The following is a 19,448-nucleotide window of genomic DNA, read 5'->3' as shown; positions in this document are numbered from 1 at the left end:
CTGCGAGTAATTAAAGTTTTAGTAATTTCAATGCGCGTTAGCAGCCTGTTCTAGCACGGGAAGAACCTTAGCAGAGTCTTTAAAAAATTACCCTTTCATATAAATTACAATATCTCGAAAACGAAAAGTCGAATCGACAAAAACCAAAAACCATTTTAAAGGGGAAGCCTTACCGCTTCTAGCAGTGGCTCAATTATTGATAAAACACTAGTAGTTTCGGAACTGCGCCTACGTAAAGTTTAACTATTTTTGATACACGTTCTTAGACTGTTTTAAGATAGTGGAAACTGTTGAGAAACCAAAGATGTTGGTAAACCAACCAGAATTTGATACCAAATTTTGTCTCTGGTTTTTACAAAAAAATATATAAATCAAGGCAGACAACATATTTTTCTCAGCAAACAAACAATAAGAATAGAAGTGAATATTGAAAAATTCATTGTACGTATACTATAAGAAAAGTCTTCAAGTTAAATAGCGCGAAAATAACATTGTATGTTAGAAATTCTAAACGAAATTTAAAAAATTGTCATTTTACCAGTCGTGGTAGGTTTAGTATTAATGTTCCTGTTTAACCCGGCTTCGTTTTAGCCCTTTTCTTTTCGTTTCCCGCGTCCTGATAATCGCAGCGTCGTTTCCTCGAGATAATTTCGCGACCGAGTACAGCCAAAAACGAAACCGGAAACCATGTATTTTCTCGAGGGTTCGGGTTTCGTTCGGTAGCCGGAAATAACGCTTCCCCGAGCAAACGACGATAAACCCGCCGGGGACTTCGACCCTCCAATTTATTATATTTTCGTGGTTCTTCCGCGTGTCATAACCGTTCTGCTGATTCGTTCTCCGCTTTCTGTTCGCCGTTCCCCTAAATCGTCCACTACGCGACTTATTCCGAACGATTTGTCCAACGAGCAACCGGTAATCGTTTGCATTAGCGATGCCATCCACCGTTCTTCGAATACTAACGCGATAGAATCATAAGTAGGATAGTAAGCTTGCCAACTATCGAACGAATCGAACATCAAAGCGTCGAACCTTCGCTTCGCCTGGGAAGACCTGGAGATTCGAGCGAGAACTCCTCGCGAGACGGAAGACAAATGGAGAGCGCGTTAATTGGGAATTAAACGGCGCGGGTGGGTCGCTAATTAGCGAGTTTGATAATTCACCGAGCACACACGTTTCTACTGGTCTCCGTTGGTTCGAATATCTTCTCCGGATTAGAATTTCGAGCAACGAAGAGAACGAAACCGTAAACGTTACGTTAAACGAGACACAAGTTTCGAGGTTTCAGGTAGCCTGCAACTGAATTTAAATAAAGAAATTGCGTTTTAAATTGCGAAGGAAAGAAATCGCATCTTTTGCAAAGTTCGAGGTTTAAAACTTGGTACGCGTTAAATACGCGTGTATAGTTATTACAATTTCACATCCATAGGAAGGTAGTTTCCGCGAATTTCCGATTTTACAAAGTTCGCGTTCGGGCTTCGCGAATTTTGACCTGGCAAGTTGCACTTCCGCGCCGGTGTACTTATGTAAATTCCAATTTACGCTGTGTCGACGTTCCGCTAAGAGTACTGGAAAATAGTGTTACGTAATACTTGGAATTTACAGGTAGTTCCCCGCTTTGGGAACCGAGAATCGAAACGAATTAATTCCTCGAGGCGAGAACTGCTCGTACATAATTTTGCGCGAGACGGAAGGAGGGCGCAGGAGACGCCATGGAAGATTCTGTTTCGAGCAGTCGGAAACGCGAAAGAAACAGAAATTATTATTATTAATTATACAAAATATTGCCGAGATGACCACGCTTGGAAGTAGATTTACAATCAAATATAATCGTAACAAAATTTCCAGAGAATCGGTATAAAAATGAAATTTCGAACTCACCTCGATACTGAAATAACCCCTGTCTACGTAATCGCCGAGGAAGAGATATTTTGTCGAGGAGGGTGGTCCGCCCACTTCGAATAACTTCATCAGGTCGTAGAACTGTCCGTGAATGTCGCCGCATACTGAAACATAAAGGAGAACGTAACTTTTAGATTGATGTTCTCGTAACTCGAACCATCGTATCCCTTCTTTACGAGTGCTTGCAAATCTCTCGCGGGGGGTCTCTCACGCTGGAGAAACCAAAAAGGAAGGTAAAAGGGACCTAAATTTTCTATTAAATAAAACGAACGAAACATGTTTACATTAGCGTAAATGATAAATGATAATATCGTTACGATCTTGTTAAGCAGTTGACATGATTTTTCTCAAGATTAGACGTTAAAGAAAACAACTCCAGATAAATTCTGTAGTTTCTGAAAGCAAAGTTTCGTTTTCGTGGAGAATTTTAGGGGTTTGGTGTGTCTCTCGCGGATACCTCGAGCTAAATTCTCGTCAAAGGGGGCATATTTTTGTGAAATTTGAGAAACAAAGGGCGTTGGGTGGGCAGATGAAAGAATATCTCGCGAAAAATCGAGTCTCGTTTCACGGACGCTCGATCGCGATAATACCAAAGCGTCGTTGGAATCGTGAATAATTTCTATTCAGCGTGGGGTCGAAGAGAACGATAATAAAGCCGAAGGCGCGAGAAATAACGATGCGCGAATCCATATAATCAAACCGGAGGGTGGAACGAGCCCCTTTGATCTCCGCCCCGTGTAATCCATTCACGGCTCAAGTTACGTTTTCATCGCGGTCCCGCGTCGCGAATAATCCACGCCATCGGGAATATCGCCCGGGAGAATTGCTCGGCTAAATGAACGCGTGGGAAGGTAAATAAAAGCGAGCCAGGGACACCCTGCTACACTTCCTACGAGTTTCAGCCGGCAAAACTATCGGAAACACGAAACGTTTGCTGGGCGCTGGGAAACGCTTAACGCCTCCTGGATGACGGATAAACGAGTTTCGCGGAACCCGTACACTCACGGCGAAAATTATACATCGAATCGACCCATCGTTAATTTCTCATCGATACTGTTTCGTGTCTTTATATTCAAATTTTAATTTATTTCTCTTCGGGGACTGGAACAACTGCCGAAGCTTTGTTTAAACTTGTGCAGACATACGGAAGAATTAATCGTGGGACAATGTTTCTTGAAAAATCAATCTACAATCAGATCCTGACGAATATAAAAACATTCTTCATTACGGGATCGCTGTAAATGAAATAAATAATTCCAAAGAAAACTTCCACGGATACCAGGTGGAATTCCTTCGTGGCTGACGACCCTGGCTCGAGCAGGAGATTGCCCGAGTGAACGAGAGAAGGAAAGAAAAACAAAAAAAAGTGAAATAAAATGCATACGGTGCCGGAGCGGAAAACAATAAGCGGGCAGATTCGACGCGAAAAAGGTAAACGTACAAGAGGGTAATTAAATAGAGGGTGTGCACACATAACGCGCCGATAGCTGCGAACGATCAGGTATGAAAAGACGATAAAGGAAGGGGAAAATGTCCGCGACTGGTCCGGCCTATCATGCTGGCCGCGGAATACAGATATATCGGATGCCGATGCGGCGGCGTTAATTGGGCGCTGGGGGACTGTCATCGATATTTTACGCTTTTCCGACGCCGTTGCATCGTCGATCCGCTCTCTGGAAAACGACAGCCTTCGAAACCGAACGTTTCGCGCACAGACTCTGCCACTGTCAGAATTAGGAAACCGTAAATGGGCTGGCTGGAATCCCTAAAAATTTGTAACGCTTAATACTGGTTTCGAGTAGAATTTAATATGTTTCGACATATTTTCTTCCTCGAATCCGAAGAATATCTTGGTCTTCTCATTCGTGACCTATGCTTCGAAGAAATAAATCGAAGCGCAAGAAACGTATTTCTAAAGACGTATTCCGTCCAAGTGTCTTCGTGTATGAAAAGAAGCTCCTTTACTGTGTTTGCTGTTCCCTTTTATTTCTCGTAAAAGTTTCGACGCGCGTTTTCAAACGTTTCCCAAACAATCTTTTCACGGTCGCTTAGCTTCGATAGGAAATCGACGCGCTTAAGAAAGCTTTCCAATTTTCTTAGTTTTGACACAAGAAACTAGCCGTTTCGCAGTCTGAGAAAAATTACCGGAGAGAGAAACGCTACGGGTGCTTCTAATTACAATTTTTCAACTCAACAGTTGTTTCGAGCAATAAAATTCAAGCTCGACCCTTTCGAGGGTCGAAAGTTCCGTTTTATTCGGAAGGGGGATCCCCCATTCTGCGTCGTAAATTTACCCAGCTGGCAGAAACCACGACGCGTTCTGTACAAATTCAGATAACACGAGGGCTAATAAATTTTCTAGGCAAGACTCGAATCTCGTTTTGCTTTCCGAGCCGTTTACAGCCGCATTATGTGCCTCGACAATTCTGTTTATGCCATCGCGGCTTAAGTATCGCCGTCCATATCGGTCTCCATCCCCCTCGATGTTCTGCATAATTCAGCAACACGTGGCAACTTTCGTTCCATGTGGATAACGAGGATTGAAATCCGTCCAAGGCTCGGTTTCCCTCCTTTCGAGATGTCTGACCACGCGCGCGACCAGACTACTTACTCGCGGATCGGAAAAACGTTTCAAGAGTTTCTGCCTCGAAATTTCTAAACACCCTAAATATTAAGACTTCATAAAACGTTGCAGCAAAGTCTGAAATCGAACGGTTCGTACAAAAGTTCAGCGAGAAAATTTTAACAGACTTCTGATTTAATTTTCTTGATCCTCTGGTGGTTTCAAGTGATATTTGTCGAACGAGTCACGACAAATATCGAAGCTCTTGGAATGTATCGACTTGGAGTTCTTATTAATTGTGGGATTAACTTTGCAGAGAGTTCAGCGTACCGATTCTTCGGCATTATCGGAAAATGATTCCGACAGAACGATACTCTTTCCTCGAATAAATACTATTTCAGGTAATACCCGTTATTAACCACGACCTCGATCGATAGGTCGGCTTTCCAGTTGGCCAGCTCTTGGGAAAATTGATAAATCGTTCCCTTTCTGTGCGAAAATCGAGCTCGCGAGAAAATTCTATCGCGCCGTAAGCTTTCCTCGAGCGAGCGTCAAAGCGAAATCGAATATCGTTCCTAAAAATCGAGCGAGAAAGCTTCAAAGGACGCGTGCACGAAATTCCCATTTCGCTTGTCGTCTTCGTTTTGCTTTGGAATTCTTCTCGAATACAGGGGAATTAATATCTCAGCGATTCCAAGAAATCGACAATTTTTATTTTTAATACCTTTGGACCTACGAAAGTGTCTTCGAATCGGATGTTCTCGTCGTACGTGTCACGCTTATCGAATCTCTGCAGACTGAGCGAGTCGTCCTCGGTAAAATTGAGCTTCTTCGTTTATTCTCTTGCCACAGTGTCTCTTTGAAGGGACGTCGACGTAATTTCTAACGAAGACGAGGCTTCGAGAGTCGGGGTTAATTTGCAGACTCGGATTATTTGATACCGGGCACGTGACGTGACGTTGCTTTGTTGGTTTCGCCGGGAACAATTTTCGATCGTCGATCGAGAGCGTGGCCAAGACGTTTCGATTGATTTGCGGGTCGATCGTCTTCGTCCTTTGTCGAGTTATCCCTCGTTCGAACGAGTAAAACAGTCACGTCATAGTTGCGACCACGTCTCTAGAATACATTCTACTCGCACCCTCCGTGATCTATGACTCTGACGCAAAATTCTCTCGTGTCTCTTACTTCTTACCTTTGATACAGCTCCTACTTAAACTCGAGTAATTTCGATTCGATTATTTTTGTGCTTCGTTCGATGAAACTTCTACTCTCGCGAAACACGCTGCTCGTTCCAAATTCAACGACAGCGGTCCCGGAGTGCAAAATTCGATTTTATAGCGTTCGTCTATGCTTCCCGAATGCCCGGGATTCCGAAAACCAATTAACAACCGTATGTTCGGTGGAATATTAATTCTCGCTGAATCGGCTTACAAAAATTCGACGACGCGACCGAGCGTGAATCGTCGATCGCATTTCGCTGAAAGCTGCTACTTGGAGATCGATTAAACTAAGTATAACAATGCGGGATCTCGATGAAATCCAACGACTACACGCTGGAGACCAAGCATTTCAACGCCTGAGTAATTATAATCGTGAAATGGTGCTAATATTAATTCGACGTCGCTCGAAATAATTCAAATTGCAGAACACTTTTTGGGTCGTTATTAATTTAATTTTACAGACGTGATAAAATTTTCAAGGAATTTATTTCGTTTAAAAAACAACGAATTGCTCGTAGTAGCTTTAAACATATACCGAGAATTGGAGTAGAAACGAAAATACAGTAGAACTTGGTTACACGAACCACTAAAATAACGATGTCACGACTGCTGGAGCTAAAACCATAATGACATTAATTTACGTTCCCTTGAAATTACGTTCGTACTACCCATACGTAACGCGGAAAAATTTCAGAAATATTAAAGCGAAACCTTTTAAAACAAACATCAATTTAAAAACTCATTAATGAAAAGACTTTCAACCGGGGGAAATATAAATTCCGGTCTGACGGTACGGTTTCGAAATTACTGGGAAATAAATTTTGTTTAATACCGGTGTTAAGGCCAAATTTATGGAATTAATGGGGCCTAACGTTACGCCGGCGAACCTAAAATTACGGCAAGATCGAAAAAATCTTCCAGCGAAGACGGATGGAGGCGTGCCTTTCGGAAGCGTCTCGGAGACAGTAATTAGAATCGATTTTGTAATTGGAATTAGTCGACCGAACAGAAGCCACTCGTGCCTTTCAAGTGTCCGGGGGAACCTTCCCAACAGAATTTTTTCCATTCCAGAAGCAATCGAATGTTCGGAGGCTCCGGGGTCATTGGACTCGCTTTGAGAAGCACGAACGTCTGAATATTTTTCATTTCCTCGTCGGGGGGGTCGGTCAATTCGTACCAGAGTTTGTAAACTCGAACAATAAATCCGCTGAATCGGGCGACGAGCGAAGAAATTCTCCTCGGGGTGGGGGGAAGAAAAGAGAGCCAGAATCGCAGGTCCCGGTACAAATGGACGCCGAACGGGGCACAAAGGGCGCGAGCAAAATGTGCATTCGCGGTCTGTTACGCGCGTGTGCGTGTAATTACTACGTTCTTGGTTCACGCAACTCCCCTGGGATCGGCAACGCGCATAATTAACGCGACGCGGAACGCAAGCCTACGCGCGTATTCAGAATACTGCTGGATCGTTTGAAATATGCAGCGTGGACGCCCGCAACCCTGCTGCAATTAGTCAGCCTATAATCTCATCTACGACCGTGCTTACAGACACTCGTTCGATGTACGGAAATTAGGAAATTTAAAAAAAACACACGGTGTTAGAAATTTTACGATTCTAACGATCGTTCGATTATATCAGTTTCGGTGTGTACAAAATTTGCATGGCTGACCGTTCTATTTACACAATTCCGAGACCCAAACGTTGGGCGGTAACTTTTAGAATAAAATAGAAAGTGATCTCATCAAATATCTCGATGGTGCATACGAAGGAAATCATTGAGTAATCGTTGAACACGAAATGCGAGATCAGCTTACTTACAAACATAATGTAGGAGATTTCTATCGAAGATTTGTTTGAACAACGTTTGAAGATTAGTGTTAATGTGCGAGTTCTGCCGTTAAAAAGCGCGAATAAATCGACAAGGTGCGTGGTTCCGTGTTATATACAGGGTGTTTCAGAGGGAAGCGAGCGCGCGCGCGACGGCTATATAGGTCGTTCGTTAAACGAAGTAGCTCGTTGCAAGGCTGCTCGTCTCGGCTGTGAAACGGTGCATAAAAATGCACTTACTTAGCCGCATAAATCGATCCGCTCCGGTATGTTTACGCCGCTACATAGCGGTATATAAACCCGCCCGTTCGACCCTTCACGCGCCCCCGCGGCCACCAAAGTCGCCAACCAATGTCCCTGCAAGGAAAATATGACGCCGTATACGCGCCAGCGAGCGTGACAGATTTTCTGGAAGGAAACCATCGTCGTTTTATTTTAAATTATCGCTTTTAAATAAACGACACCGACGCCAGGCGACGATCGCAAGAAAGATCAGAACCGTGGAAGTAGTAGCGTACCGCGTTGGGTCAGACATCTTCCATAACGGTGATCGCGGACGGATTTTTGCAATGGAGAATTATTGGAGGAAAATGAATTGAAATTAAGCTAGACATCCTTCGCTCCTTCGTTAATTCCTACGAATGAATCGTGTTCGAATAAAATTTTACAACACGTTCCTCGCAACCCTGGACTAATCATTTTTCTCCCCGGAGTATACGGCCGACGAACGCGACACATTTTCCAGACGACAAATTGCTCTTCGTCGCGTTCCGGCGCAATCGTCCGAGCTTTGGATTTACATTCGTCCGAAAAACACGACAGAGTCGCAAATCGCGAGCGCTCGTTTGCTATTTTTTCGGGATTTCTGAAATTCGTGTAGCCGTTTTATTTTCGTTTTAAATTATGATTGCAGCGGGAGAACCGATGAAGCTTCAATTACCCCGTTGCATCGAGAGACCCGTTTCACGGTAGATATACCAGTAATATTTTTTTTCACGACCATTTTAGGTAAATAATTCGACCGTGGAATTGTTTTGTTCGAGCGGAATCTCGTGCAATTTCGTTTCTAGCGTGACCGGGGAGGGTAGGGTCGAAGTAATATTTTCAACCCCTTTCGTGTGCTCATCGAATCTCGGTTTCAGGTAATTCTCACTATTGTTACGATCGATGCAACGACTTGACGTTTTTCTCGCTACGTTCTGAAACGCGTTAAATGGACAAGTAATATTTTATTAAAACGTTCCAAGGAAAGCAAAGTTGCGTTTTGCCAAGAAATTAATCGCGCGGATCCGCAAGGACGCGCAGTTACGTGATTCCGGGTTAAATCGTTGAGAGATTGGTCGAAACGTGGGCGAGTTCGAGAGATCGATAGCGAGCGTCTGGGCGCCGAGCGAGTCATCGCGTTCGCCCTTTTTTCCGCTTTATTATCATTAGGGCGGTCGCGAGCGTGACTACAAATTGCACGGCCGAGCTCGTTAATCAGACCGACGTGGGAATAATTAATACGAATGGCTGGGCTTTTTAAACGGTCGACGCCGCGGCCCGAACGAGGACGCTGCGCGGAAAAGGAGAACGATCGTGTTTCGCGATTTATCGTTAAATCGACGGCTAACGGCGATTGTTTACGCTCCCGATGGTTTTTCACTGGAAAACTTTTACCGTGGAATTAACGAGCATTCGACTCGATTGAAAATGCGCCACGCGTGCGGTACCGATTCCATAAAGAAACTGCACAAAGAGTAAACTTTCACGGAGGAATCGAACCACTCTGAAAATCCTGGCATTCTTTCGTACAGAATGGAAAATATATATTCTATTATATTATTTCGCGGTGGATTGCATATGAAATGGACGATTATTTAGAACCCAATATCCCCGATAAAATACCGTATTTATTCATATTACAAAAAACAGGATGTCTATTTTCACGAAGAATCGATTACTGTACGCTTTTATTTAACGCTCGATAACTCCTGGGTCTAAAGTCACCGTTATGATGTCGATTAAATGTTAAAATATCGGTTTTCCCAAAACGCAAACTGAAAGTGAACATTCTGCGAAATAACGAAGCTTCGTATGGCAAAGTATTTTCCTTGTATATAAAAACAATAAACGGGACAATATCAATTTTATTTTAAACGCAATTTTTAATATTTTCGAAAGCGTAATTTCACCTGCCGTCTTTTTTAAGTATTATATCGAAAACTGTTGCGTATAAAATAAATTTGTCCAAACGTGCATCGTCGACAATTTACGTCGCGATAAATCCGAACGAACAAACGGTTAATAAAATTATAGAACCCAAAAAAGATAAATAAATTTCTGATCTTTAATAATACTGGGGTCTTTAATTTGCAGTTCCTGAGTGTATTAATTATAACAAAAAATTGCAGTTCGATGCGTGGCATACTTAACAGAGAAACAAGATTCTAAATAATACCGATTTTTGGATTCGACGTGCGTGGAAACCGCGTCAATTCAAGTCGTCGTTCGAACGATGGGTTTCCGAGATAAAAATGGACACGCGTAAACAAGTGATTTTCCTTCGCTCGTCTCTGTTAAAGTCGAGAAACGAACGTCGGATATTCACTCGCTGGCGGTCGCGTGTGTCCGGAAACTGCGACGAATTGAAACTTCCCGGCGCGCGATTATCCGAATGATTGAAACACGACTAAACGCAAAATTCCAGCTATATTTCCACCGTCGAGCGTTCCCGGATGATCGAGACCCGCAACGATTGAATATACATCATCCGGGATGCAGTGGCTCGGAAAGCCTTGCTCGAGCTCGCTGCAGAGGCCATGTTTGCCAGGCGCGCGCTGCCCATTTTCATTAATTTACCTAGTCGAAACTCTGGAAATCACCAAGAACCGTTTAATTCTCCTAACAGGTATTATCGAATACCCAACTTCCATCGAATTTCCCATTTTTGCCAACAGAGACAGCCGCGAAATTACAGATATTACAAATCATTTCGAATTATCGAGTACTTTTCTATTTTCGAGACCCGAAATAAACGATTCTTTCACACCGATACCACAATATTACGAATTTCTAGCCAAAACGAACACAGAACTGACAAATGATTTTACATTTCGTTGTTTGATTCAGCGATTCGATTATAATGCAAGCACTACGGAAACTGTCTTCGCGCGGTGGATGTTACAAGTCGGCGTCGAAGCGTTGTTGATACAATTGATTACGAGCGTCAGAGTTTTCGATAAACGAGAGTGTCGAGTCCCTCTGTTCCGTTTCCGTCCAACGCGCTCTTTGAGATCAAATCGGTCCGCCGCGTTTCGAAACGCATTCCGGACACGTTCCATCGTAACGGTGCATCGCGACGCTCTAAACATCCAGGTCACGGTGGCGCTGTTAACCCGTATATCCGTCGAAACCATTCCGCGATACGCTGACGGTGAAATTGACGCCCGACTGTGGCCATCACCGGGATGCCCCGGACAGATAAACCGAACAACCACCAGCACAACCTCGCAGTTTCGACCAAAGCCAAAGAAGTCTTCCTTGACCCATCCAACCCCGGCCCAATCGTCCGTGAAAACATTAACTCGTACAATTTCACGACCCTCTGACCGTACGACTTGGAACGATCGTTGGTACCGTGTTCTTTATTTTAAGTTCGAGCGAGATTCCGTCCGGGTGTGTCGCGGACCAGGGAATTTGGAGGATGCATCGCTATCGTTATCGAGAGGCTGGGGGGAGGGGCTTGATATCGGCATGGCGACGAGGCGGCACGGGGACATAATCCAGATGCAAATTATCGTCTTCTAACATCGGTCCACGGCGCACTTAATCAGCTTGAGCACGGTAGCATCCTGAAGAGCCACTCCGTCTCCGCTATTAGTCGTGCAAGAGAAATTCCCAGGGCGGCTCTCACAATTAGCTTAAGCAACTTCTAAGCACAATGACTGTTTCTCGAGAGCCGAGCCCGGAGTTTCACGGACGTATTCTCCCATTTCTCTCACGTACTGACAACCCGGGGCTCCTCCTTCCCCGTGAAACCTTCCCTCTGCACGGTGTTTCCATAAGGGAACGCGCCCTCGACCGGTTCCACCGACAATTTCGAGCAACAAACATTTCTCTCCGATCTTTCTAAGGGTCCTGAGTCCGTCGAAGGAGCATCGAACTGCTTGAAAATCACGACAAAGGCTGCTGCACCACACCCCGTAGCAAACTCTACTATCATAAAGACGCGATCGTCGCGAAACAACGGTGCCTCGAGCCAGTTCCAACGCACCCTCGCGGCCTATTCTTGCTTTATTTATTACCGGTTTAAACCACCCCTCGGTCCACGCGGCTCTAAATCAGTGTTTCGTTCCGTTACAACCCCGAAGCCACCCCTACGGATCGCGTGCGTGCACGCACACCCCCGGAGAGACATTACAGTGTAACAGTTTCGCACGCGATCGCGCGCTCCTGAGTACATTTAATTAAAACGGGGTCGCGACTGGAGTAACGAACCTCCGGGTTGGTTAAAGGGGTTCCCTGTCCCGCTTCTGCCTCGGCTACGGGGCTCTTTTCGTTCGTCGCGACATGCCAGAGCCGAGGCCTGATTGCGACAGCCCCGAGTTTGGACCTAACGAGATAGGAATCTCGCTGTTTGCGATGCCTCGTCCCTTTCTTTCGTTCTCCAGCGCGAATCTCCTATCGGGTACAGAAACTCATCGCGTTCGACGAGAGGGGCAAAAATAATGCACGGTTTGCGATTCCTTTGGCTGAGAACCGATCCGACAAATCGATCATCGATATTTTTAATTTCCAAGTATGGAGAACGGCTTTCCAACCACGCGTACTAATGTTTCTAGCTTTATAAAAGAGAGAATTTTTTCTTCCAATTATCTTTATCTGCGCTATATTTATTCGTATATCACTGTTTATTCTCTTTCAGCGTTTAACTTTGTATCCCTTGAAGAGGACTGCAAACCAAACGGTCGGAACGTCGAGTTCTTGAGCACACAAATGCCGGTAGCTTGCTCTTATGGCCTAATGAAAGTACCTTTCTTAACAGTTATCGTTGGACGAAGCTGACACAGAATGTTCCGTTCCACTACTCCTGTTTTAGAACGACACTTTTACCAGGGTCGAAACGTTTGGAAATTATCGTTTCAATTATTCCGTTCATTCCGAGTCTATTGTTCAGAGACACGACACGTTTGTCTAGATCGTATGAAATTAATATTCTCGAGCGTAGTTATATTAATTTCTTCAATGGCACGCGAGTCGGTAGATTGAACGCGTCGCTACGCTCGGCTCGCACGAAATATTAATAACGTCTGTCGTTAAAGCGAACGACGGGGAGGGAATAGCGTTCGCGGGCGTGTACGCGAGTGTATTTTCCGTTTTTATCGTCAGGTTGTTTTTCACGCTACTCGATCCCGTACGATTTACGATTCGCGGGAGAAACGCGAGATTGCGCACGACCTGCCTCTAACTCGCCGTGAGACTTTTCCGCGTTTGTTTCACGCCAGTTACGGCGAAAATGCAACCTTTCGCGCGAGAAACTCTTCCAAATATCCGTTTTAATCCCCCTTCTGGTCGAACCTCGACACGTTTTCTTAAATCATCGATAGAAATTGCAATCGGTGTTCTAGGTGGTCTAGGAAGCAAGAGAGAAGTCTTAGATCGAGCAATTGCATCGAGGAGGACCGGGAAACGAAATTAAACGTTTAAACGAGACGTTAAACTGTACGTCCCGGGGTATTTATTTATCGAATTCCTCGGAATATAATACGAAAGGAAAATATTCGTAATAATTTACGAGCGTCCCGAACGACAGTCGACGCCGTTCGGATTTATCGTCGCTCGTTAAAATTGCCCATAAAAGCTGGTACGAGAGACCGAGCACGGATTGCTTTTTTGGATTAAACGGGACGCAAGCTCGCGCGCCTCCCTCTGGCAAAAGCTTCGCGCGCATTCTATTCTCGGCGGAATATGGCTCCGTGTGTAATAATGCAGCCCGAGATGCATTCCGTCCAACGAGTAACATTTGTCCCCGGAAAATGTGTGTGTGGGGGGAGAGCCAGGGAATAAAAGTCGGACGCAACTTCCGTCGCGCGAAACGGGCCGTAACTCGCGCTCCTTACGGGCCTTGGGTGCCTGGCTTCGTTGACGAAAGTAGTTTCGCGTTAATGGAAACTGGACCTGGGTGTCGTTACCTCTGCAATCCGCTTTAACGAGCCAATCTTTAACGTTGCACCAAATTTCAAATCACTGTGCACAAGTCCACTCGTATTGGAATCTTTTCGTTCGAGCCCCATTGAAATTGAGAATTTTTCGTCGACAACAGTTTCCAACTGATATTGTTGTATGACCAACTCATAGCCAACATAGATACCGCAGTGTGAACATGATAGAATCATCCTTACACACACATCCTAGTCATAGCATTCAAATTCCAGCCTTTCTAGTCCATTGTACCTAAAAATCTCTCTCACCCTCATCTACATACATAAACTCCACGTATTTTTTACCATGGGACGGATCTATGAAGTTATCTCGCGTCCCGGGGCCTAACAATATTAATTCTTTTTTTTTTTTTATATAATATTAAGTGTCGAGAAAAATCTATGTCATCGACATCGACGGGACCCCGGAGTTCTTCATGCTACTCGAATATATCCCCAGTCCCTTCAGTCGCACGTCCGCCATCGTTTCACCTACTCCAAAACCTATTGTTCGTCCATTACAAACACCTGCGATCGCGGGACGCCTCGAGCTCCGGAAAAAGCACACTATCGAACGCGTCCGCGATCTTCGAGCGTGCACTTTTCCCCCCGTAGGGGTTTCGAGCGAGCGTAGACACCGCAAAGTGCCCTTTGCTCCTCGGCATTGTTAATGGATGACAAATGGACGGACGCGTGATTGATGCCAGCGGTCGTCCCTCGTACAACGCGCGTTACGATAAAGCGGAAGGCTCGCAGCCACCGGTGCGTCGTCTTCACGTCACCGGCATGCGTGTCAGGCTGGTTGAATGCGCTTCAACGCACGCACTGTTCCTCCCACGCGTTCAGAGGAAAACCCTGCTGCGGACTATACCGTTCCCCGTGACCATAATCTAACGTGCACAACCCCTGGCAGAAAGTTTCCGATCGTTCGCATTGGTACAAATTTTACGAAAAACTGTTGCGTTTTATGATTACAAAATGTTCTAAATAAATTAAAAACGAAATACTCTGGGCACGATTCTGTCAAAAAGACGACGTAGCACGGATCGAACGACCCCACGGAAACGCATTCAGACGTGCACCCGAACGCACGCGAACGCTGGATGAGAAGATTAAGGGATGTAACTGCAGGCTTGCGGGAACCTGAGCTGCAGCTGGTTTAGCGCAGATTATGCGAGCGTCCGTCTCTGATAGAATGATCTTCGTGTACAGGAGTCTGGATGTAACTTCTGATTGAAATGAATTTACGTCTCGTGGTCGGAATATATACGATATTTCGAGGTTATGTCTATTGACCAAAAATGATTGTAATTGACCATCGCGACTAAAAATAATTTTTTTCAAAATGATTTGAAATTTGTTAAGATCACCTCCGAATTTTTCGATCGGTATGGCAGTCAGATTGGACCACTCGTATACCTCGGCTTGTGATAGAACTACCAACGCAAAGATGATTCTAATTCACAGAAATAGCTTCGAAGTTGTAAGAGAGCCACGATGGTGGAATCCGGGGTCCCAAAACTCTGAATTTCCGACCAGCTAGGCGATTCTACGCGCAAACGCCAGGAAACCGTGAAAAGTTTTACAACTCACGCGATTTATGAAGGGCGTAATAACTTCGTACTCCGCCCATTAACGAGTTACTCGAGTTCTAGGAAGTTCGGAAGGTCAGACTATTATCTAAAGATTAGCCTGTTGCGGGCGTTTATTAAGGCGATTGTTAAGAATTATTAACTGCTCGTTGCAATTCTTACCGACGAAACGATTCCGGGTAAATTGCCGATGTAAACTGTTTACAGAATAATCGAGTAACGCGTATCAATTTTTATAGAGCGTCGAGGATGGTTGGGAACGCGATGGAAGGAAGATCGGAGGAAAGTCGATGATCGACCACGATAGAAATAAATCGATCGAAAGAGTAACGTAATGCACGGAGCCGGGTCGTCGATCACGGCCACGTTAAAAACACGAGTAACGGCTGAAAATCTTGTCGAATCGGGTTCCGGTCGGGCGTCAGCTGTTCGCGTGCACGTGGATATCTCCTCCACGTGGCGTTCGACTCGATTTTCAAGCGATGATTGAATTCTCTTTAGAGTACCGTGTCTCGTTTCTAAAGTTCACCTAGTTTCCTATTCCAATAATTCACAAAGTTCACGTTACACAAATAAACAGACGAATTTGAAGAATTTAGAAGCCACGCGAAATGAAATTCGAGCCCTAAATAGAGGCTCGAAGAATAAGAAAATCAGCCAGGGAAGGTGTTCAAAGGACGAGTCGGATATTCGAGTCTCCGATGGGGAAACGAATGATCGAGAATCCAATTACATCGCGTCCCAAAAGCCTCGCGAAGGATCTGGGGAGACACAGAAGTTCGAGGATACGTCTTTCTCGAGATTCTCCGTTGCTCTGCCTTTCACAATGGCGTATTTTTCGCCGAGAAGCTGGTTTCCATCAAGAGGAAAGTTGGGAACGACCCCGCTCTGCCATTTCGTAGAGTCAACGTGGCCCTCGGGGCGACACTAACCCCTTTTACGTCTTTTCTTCCCGTGTGCCTCGAAATATCGCGTTATCATCCGGTCGCACACGTGCCTGGGCTCCTTCGGTTAATCGGTGAACACGCGAGGGTCACCTATCGGCCCTGGAAAGGTCCTCCGAGGCCAATTGTCGAGGGTTTCTCCGTGGGTGGAGGAACCAACGGGGTGGAACGCGTCGACTCTGAGATCGTCCTAATTTAGCAAATTGCGTACGTTTATCGCGAAAGAGGATCGGAATATTGGTTTTAGGTATTCCGAAATCGTTTCTGGAATTTCAGTTCGACGGAAAAGGGGTGAATCGGAGCTCTCGTTTCACGATATAAGCTGAATTAATATTTAGGCAAGCGATTCTATGGATCGAAACAAGAACGATAAAATTGTGTTCCAAGATAAAATACTTTTTAAATATAAATACGGAACGTATATAATCACGAACAGAATTTTTTCACGATAATTGACCCACTGTGCATCCATTACCGCCTCCCTGTTTGCTAAAAACATTCGTTTTTAAACGACAGGGGAACGTAATGGCGGTCTGGAGGAGAACGTTTCGCGTCTTCATTTCGCCGTAGCATCAAAAACCCTTCGAGGATGAAATGCGTTTCTTATTATGGATCATTATACGGCTGTTATGTTCTCGTGGGCTGAACACGGTGATTTATCTTTCGTCCGAGATTTCACGGCGAGGGTTGAAGCACGACGATTTCAGAGGGTTGAGAAACGTCTTCGGGATACGAATACAAATGGCTTCGCGGACGAGACGTCCCCTGGCGCCTATAAATAATTGCTTTACAATCTAGTGGTTTCCAATTTCACTTTTTTCCCCTTCTCCCTCTTTGTTCGATTTCTTTCTTCCTGTAATTATTTATCGATCGCGGACAGGCAAATTTACGCTGTCGAACGAAATCGTGGATCAAGAAAATCCGTGAAATATTATTCCGATATTATTCCGAAACATTATTACTATAAATTTGTGGTTATCGAGCCCTCTCTACGAGCCAGAATTCCAATTTGACGATTGCAATTAATTATCATCGAGCAAATATCGTTAATTCTGCAAATGTTTCTGCAAAAGCATTCAATTCGGGCAAACGATTTTTCTTCGAAACGATCGGGGAAATCGAGTTACCGTGCACAGTTTGCAACAGTGGAGCCTGGACCACTTAGTAACAAATCACGGCGCTCGAGCGCAAATTCCCCTCCTCCTCGAAAACGTATACAGTTGGCTTACCAAAGTTCAGGGTTCGAGGATCGAGCATCCGCGGTAATGAAATTGGAGCGGTCCGCGTGGCTGGCTTTTAATTAAATGGCCGCGCGTGGACTTTGTGTTCTTTGTCCCTATGGCTGCTGCCCGCGAACTTGAGGATGCGTTGCAATTCCCCCGATTGTGCTTCGATTTACACGCACACACGCGATTCGCAGATGCTTTGAAATTAAATACTGACAAAACTTTTTTAAACACTTTCAATTTACAATCTAAAATTGTAGAAGCAACACTTACCCCATGTTATTCGGCATGAATTGACAATGTATGAATTTGCGTATACGTACCTGCAACAGAATTGAAAAGTATGGTTAGAATCAAATAATGTTGGTTACACTTTTAGAAAGTAAAACTAAATTCCAACGAATGATATAACCGTTATTCTATGTTGGTAAGTTTGGAGGACATACTAGAACTGTTAAAATGTACTGATTTTTATATTTTACATCAATCCTTCCGGAGATATCGACGCTGCGCTCTTGCGCGGTAGACTTCCTCGCGCTGCGGGCGTTGAAATCACCAAAACTATAGCCAGGTGCGGCGCGAACTTTTATTTTTTATTCCGTCGCGACAAAATCTTTCACGCCTGCTAGAAAGGGCCTTAAAAATTTCATCTTAACGGCTCACAAATACACAAAGAATTCCTCAACCCTCCCTTACCACACCTGCGCATAATCTCGTTAACGCAACAAAGTAAAGTTTAACGATCAATGAAATTATTACCGAGTATTGAATAACACAGTGTTCAAACAGGGGAGATGATTATATTGAAAGATAGCTGAGTAAATATATCAAAAGAATAAAAAAATACTTAAAAAAATGCATTTGTATCGCATTTTGGTTACAATTTACCGGGGATTTGGTAACGCAGTTTTGGTAACCGGTAGGCAAACGTTAACCGGCGTATCGAGTTTAGTTTATAATTCTGACGGTAGTTTGGCGTAACATCGATTAGTTCATCGTCGCGTTGGTAACGGGTAAAGTATCTTCCCTGGCACGTTAATTAAAGCTAGAGTTTCTTCGTTGCGCGTTCCTCTATGCCTGTGCTCGCGTGGAAAACGATCCCTCCAATTATCGTCGATGAACGATGCGTTTCAGCGCCTTTTCTGGTCGCGTTCGCCCACCCCCCACCCTCGTCCCACGAGGAAAAAGAGATCAGAAACCAGAAAGGGAATAAACTTTCCACGATGACGGTTCCCGATATTTTCTTCTCTCGTTCATCCCCGTCCCTGAAACTTCCACGTTCTCGCGAACTTCAATTAGCAATCGGTGCTCTGGAGATTTCCACCGAAACCGTAATTTTTCCCGCGATTGTTTCGAATTCGAGCCAAACGACGCATTCGCGTCTGTTATCGATAATTCTTGGTCGTTTCTTTTTATCTCGTTGGCTTTCCCTGCACAGCAATTTCCACGGCGCTCGCTTCATCTGCATCTTTCACGAACACCAATTCGCTTCTGTTTCTGTTCTCCCTCCACCTCACTCCGGTTTCATTTTCCGCTTATCAAAAATTGATTGAAACGAAGACAACGCGAATGTTCGATATCGAAACTTGAATTTCAAATTCGATTTTAATTATTTGATGCACACGATTTGGTTACGGTTCTTTAACGATAAGGAGCTAAAACAATTCTCAAAAGCAGATGTTAAAGAAAACAGATCTAGATAGGATTCTTGAATTTTAACGAGTCTGTAGAAATAAGTTCTGAGTGGTTTGGTCTGGTAATCAACGCGTTAAAGGGAAAACTAATAAATTAAAAAATCTACAATTATCCCAACACAAATTACTACGAACTTTCCACGTCCCCTGTTCTCCGTCGATGATATACCAGAGTTCGTTTATCGAAAATTATTTCCGATAATAGACATTCCAGCGTAGTTCTCCGAAGGCTTAGGCGTTTTGCTCGAATTAAGCTGGCTTCTCCTGTTGGCGAGCCGGCCTAGAAACGAGGGCGCGAAT

At 44.5% G+C, this 19,448-nt stretch overlaps 1 protein-coding gene across 4 annotated transcripts in view; it reads right to left on the bottom strand.

Annotated features, from left to right (window-relative positions):
• LOC143345830 (uncharacterized) overlaps positions 1-19,448 on the bottom strand; it is a 94,615-nt gene that overhangs the window by 57,251 nt on the left and 17,916 nt on the right. For all 4 annotated transcript variants that reach the window (XR_013080323.1, XM_076773324.1, XM_076773327.1 and 1 more), the window contains exon 3: positions 1,882-2,006. Coding sequence is in view for 3 of the 4 variants with exons in the window: in XM_076773324.1 (XP_076629439.1) it covers positions 1,882-2,006 (125 nt within the window). In the remaining variant the exon portion in view is untranslated. The remainder of the gene's footprint in view (positions 1-1,881; positions 2,007-19,448) is intronic.

This window comes from Colletes latitarsis, chromosome 9 (assembly GCF_051014445.1).
Source record: "Colletes latitarsis isolate SP2378_abdomen chromosome 9, iyColLati1, whole genome shotgun sequence".
In the NCBI taxonomy this organism is placed as follows: Eukaryota; Metazoa; Arthropoda; class Insecta; order Hymenoptera; family Colletidae; genus Colletes; species Colletes latitarsis.
Note: the sequence above shows the minus strand (reverse complement) of the source record. Positions and strands in the feature narration are given on the sequence as shown.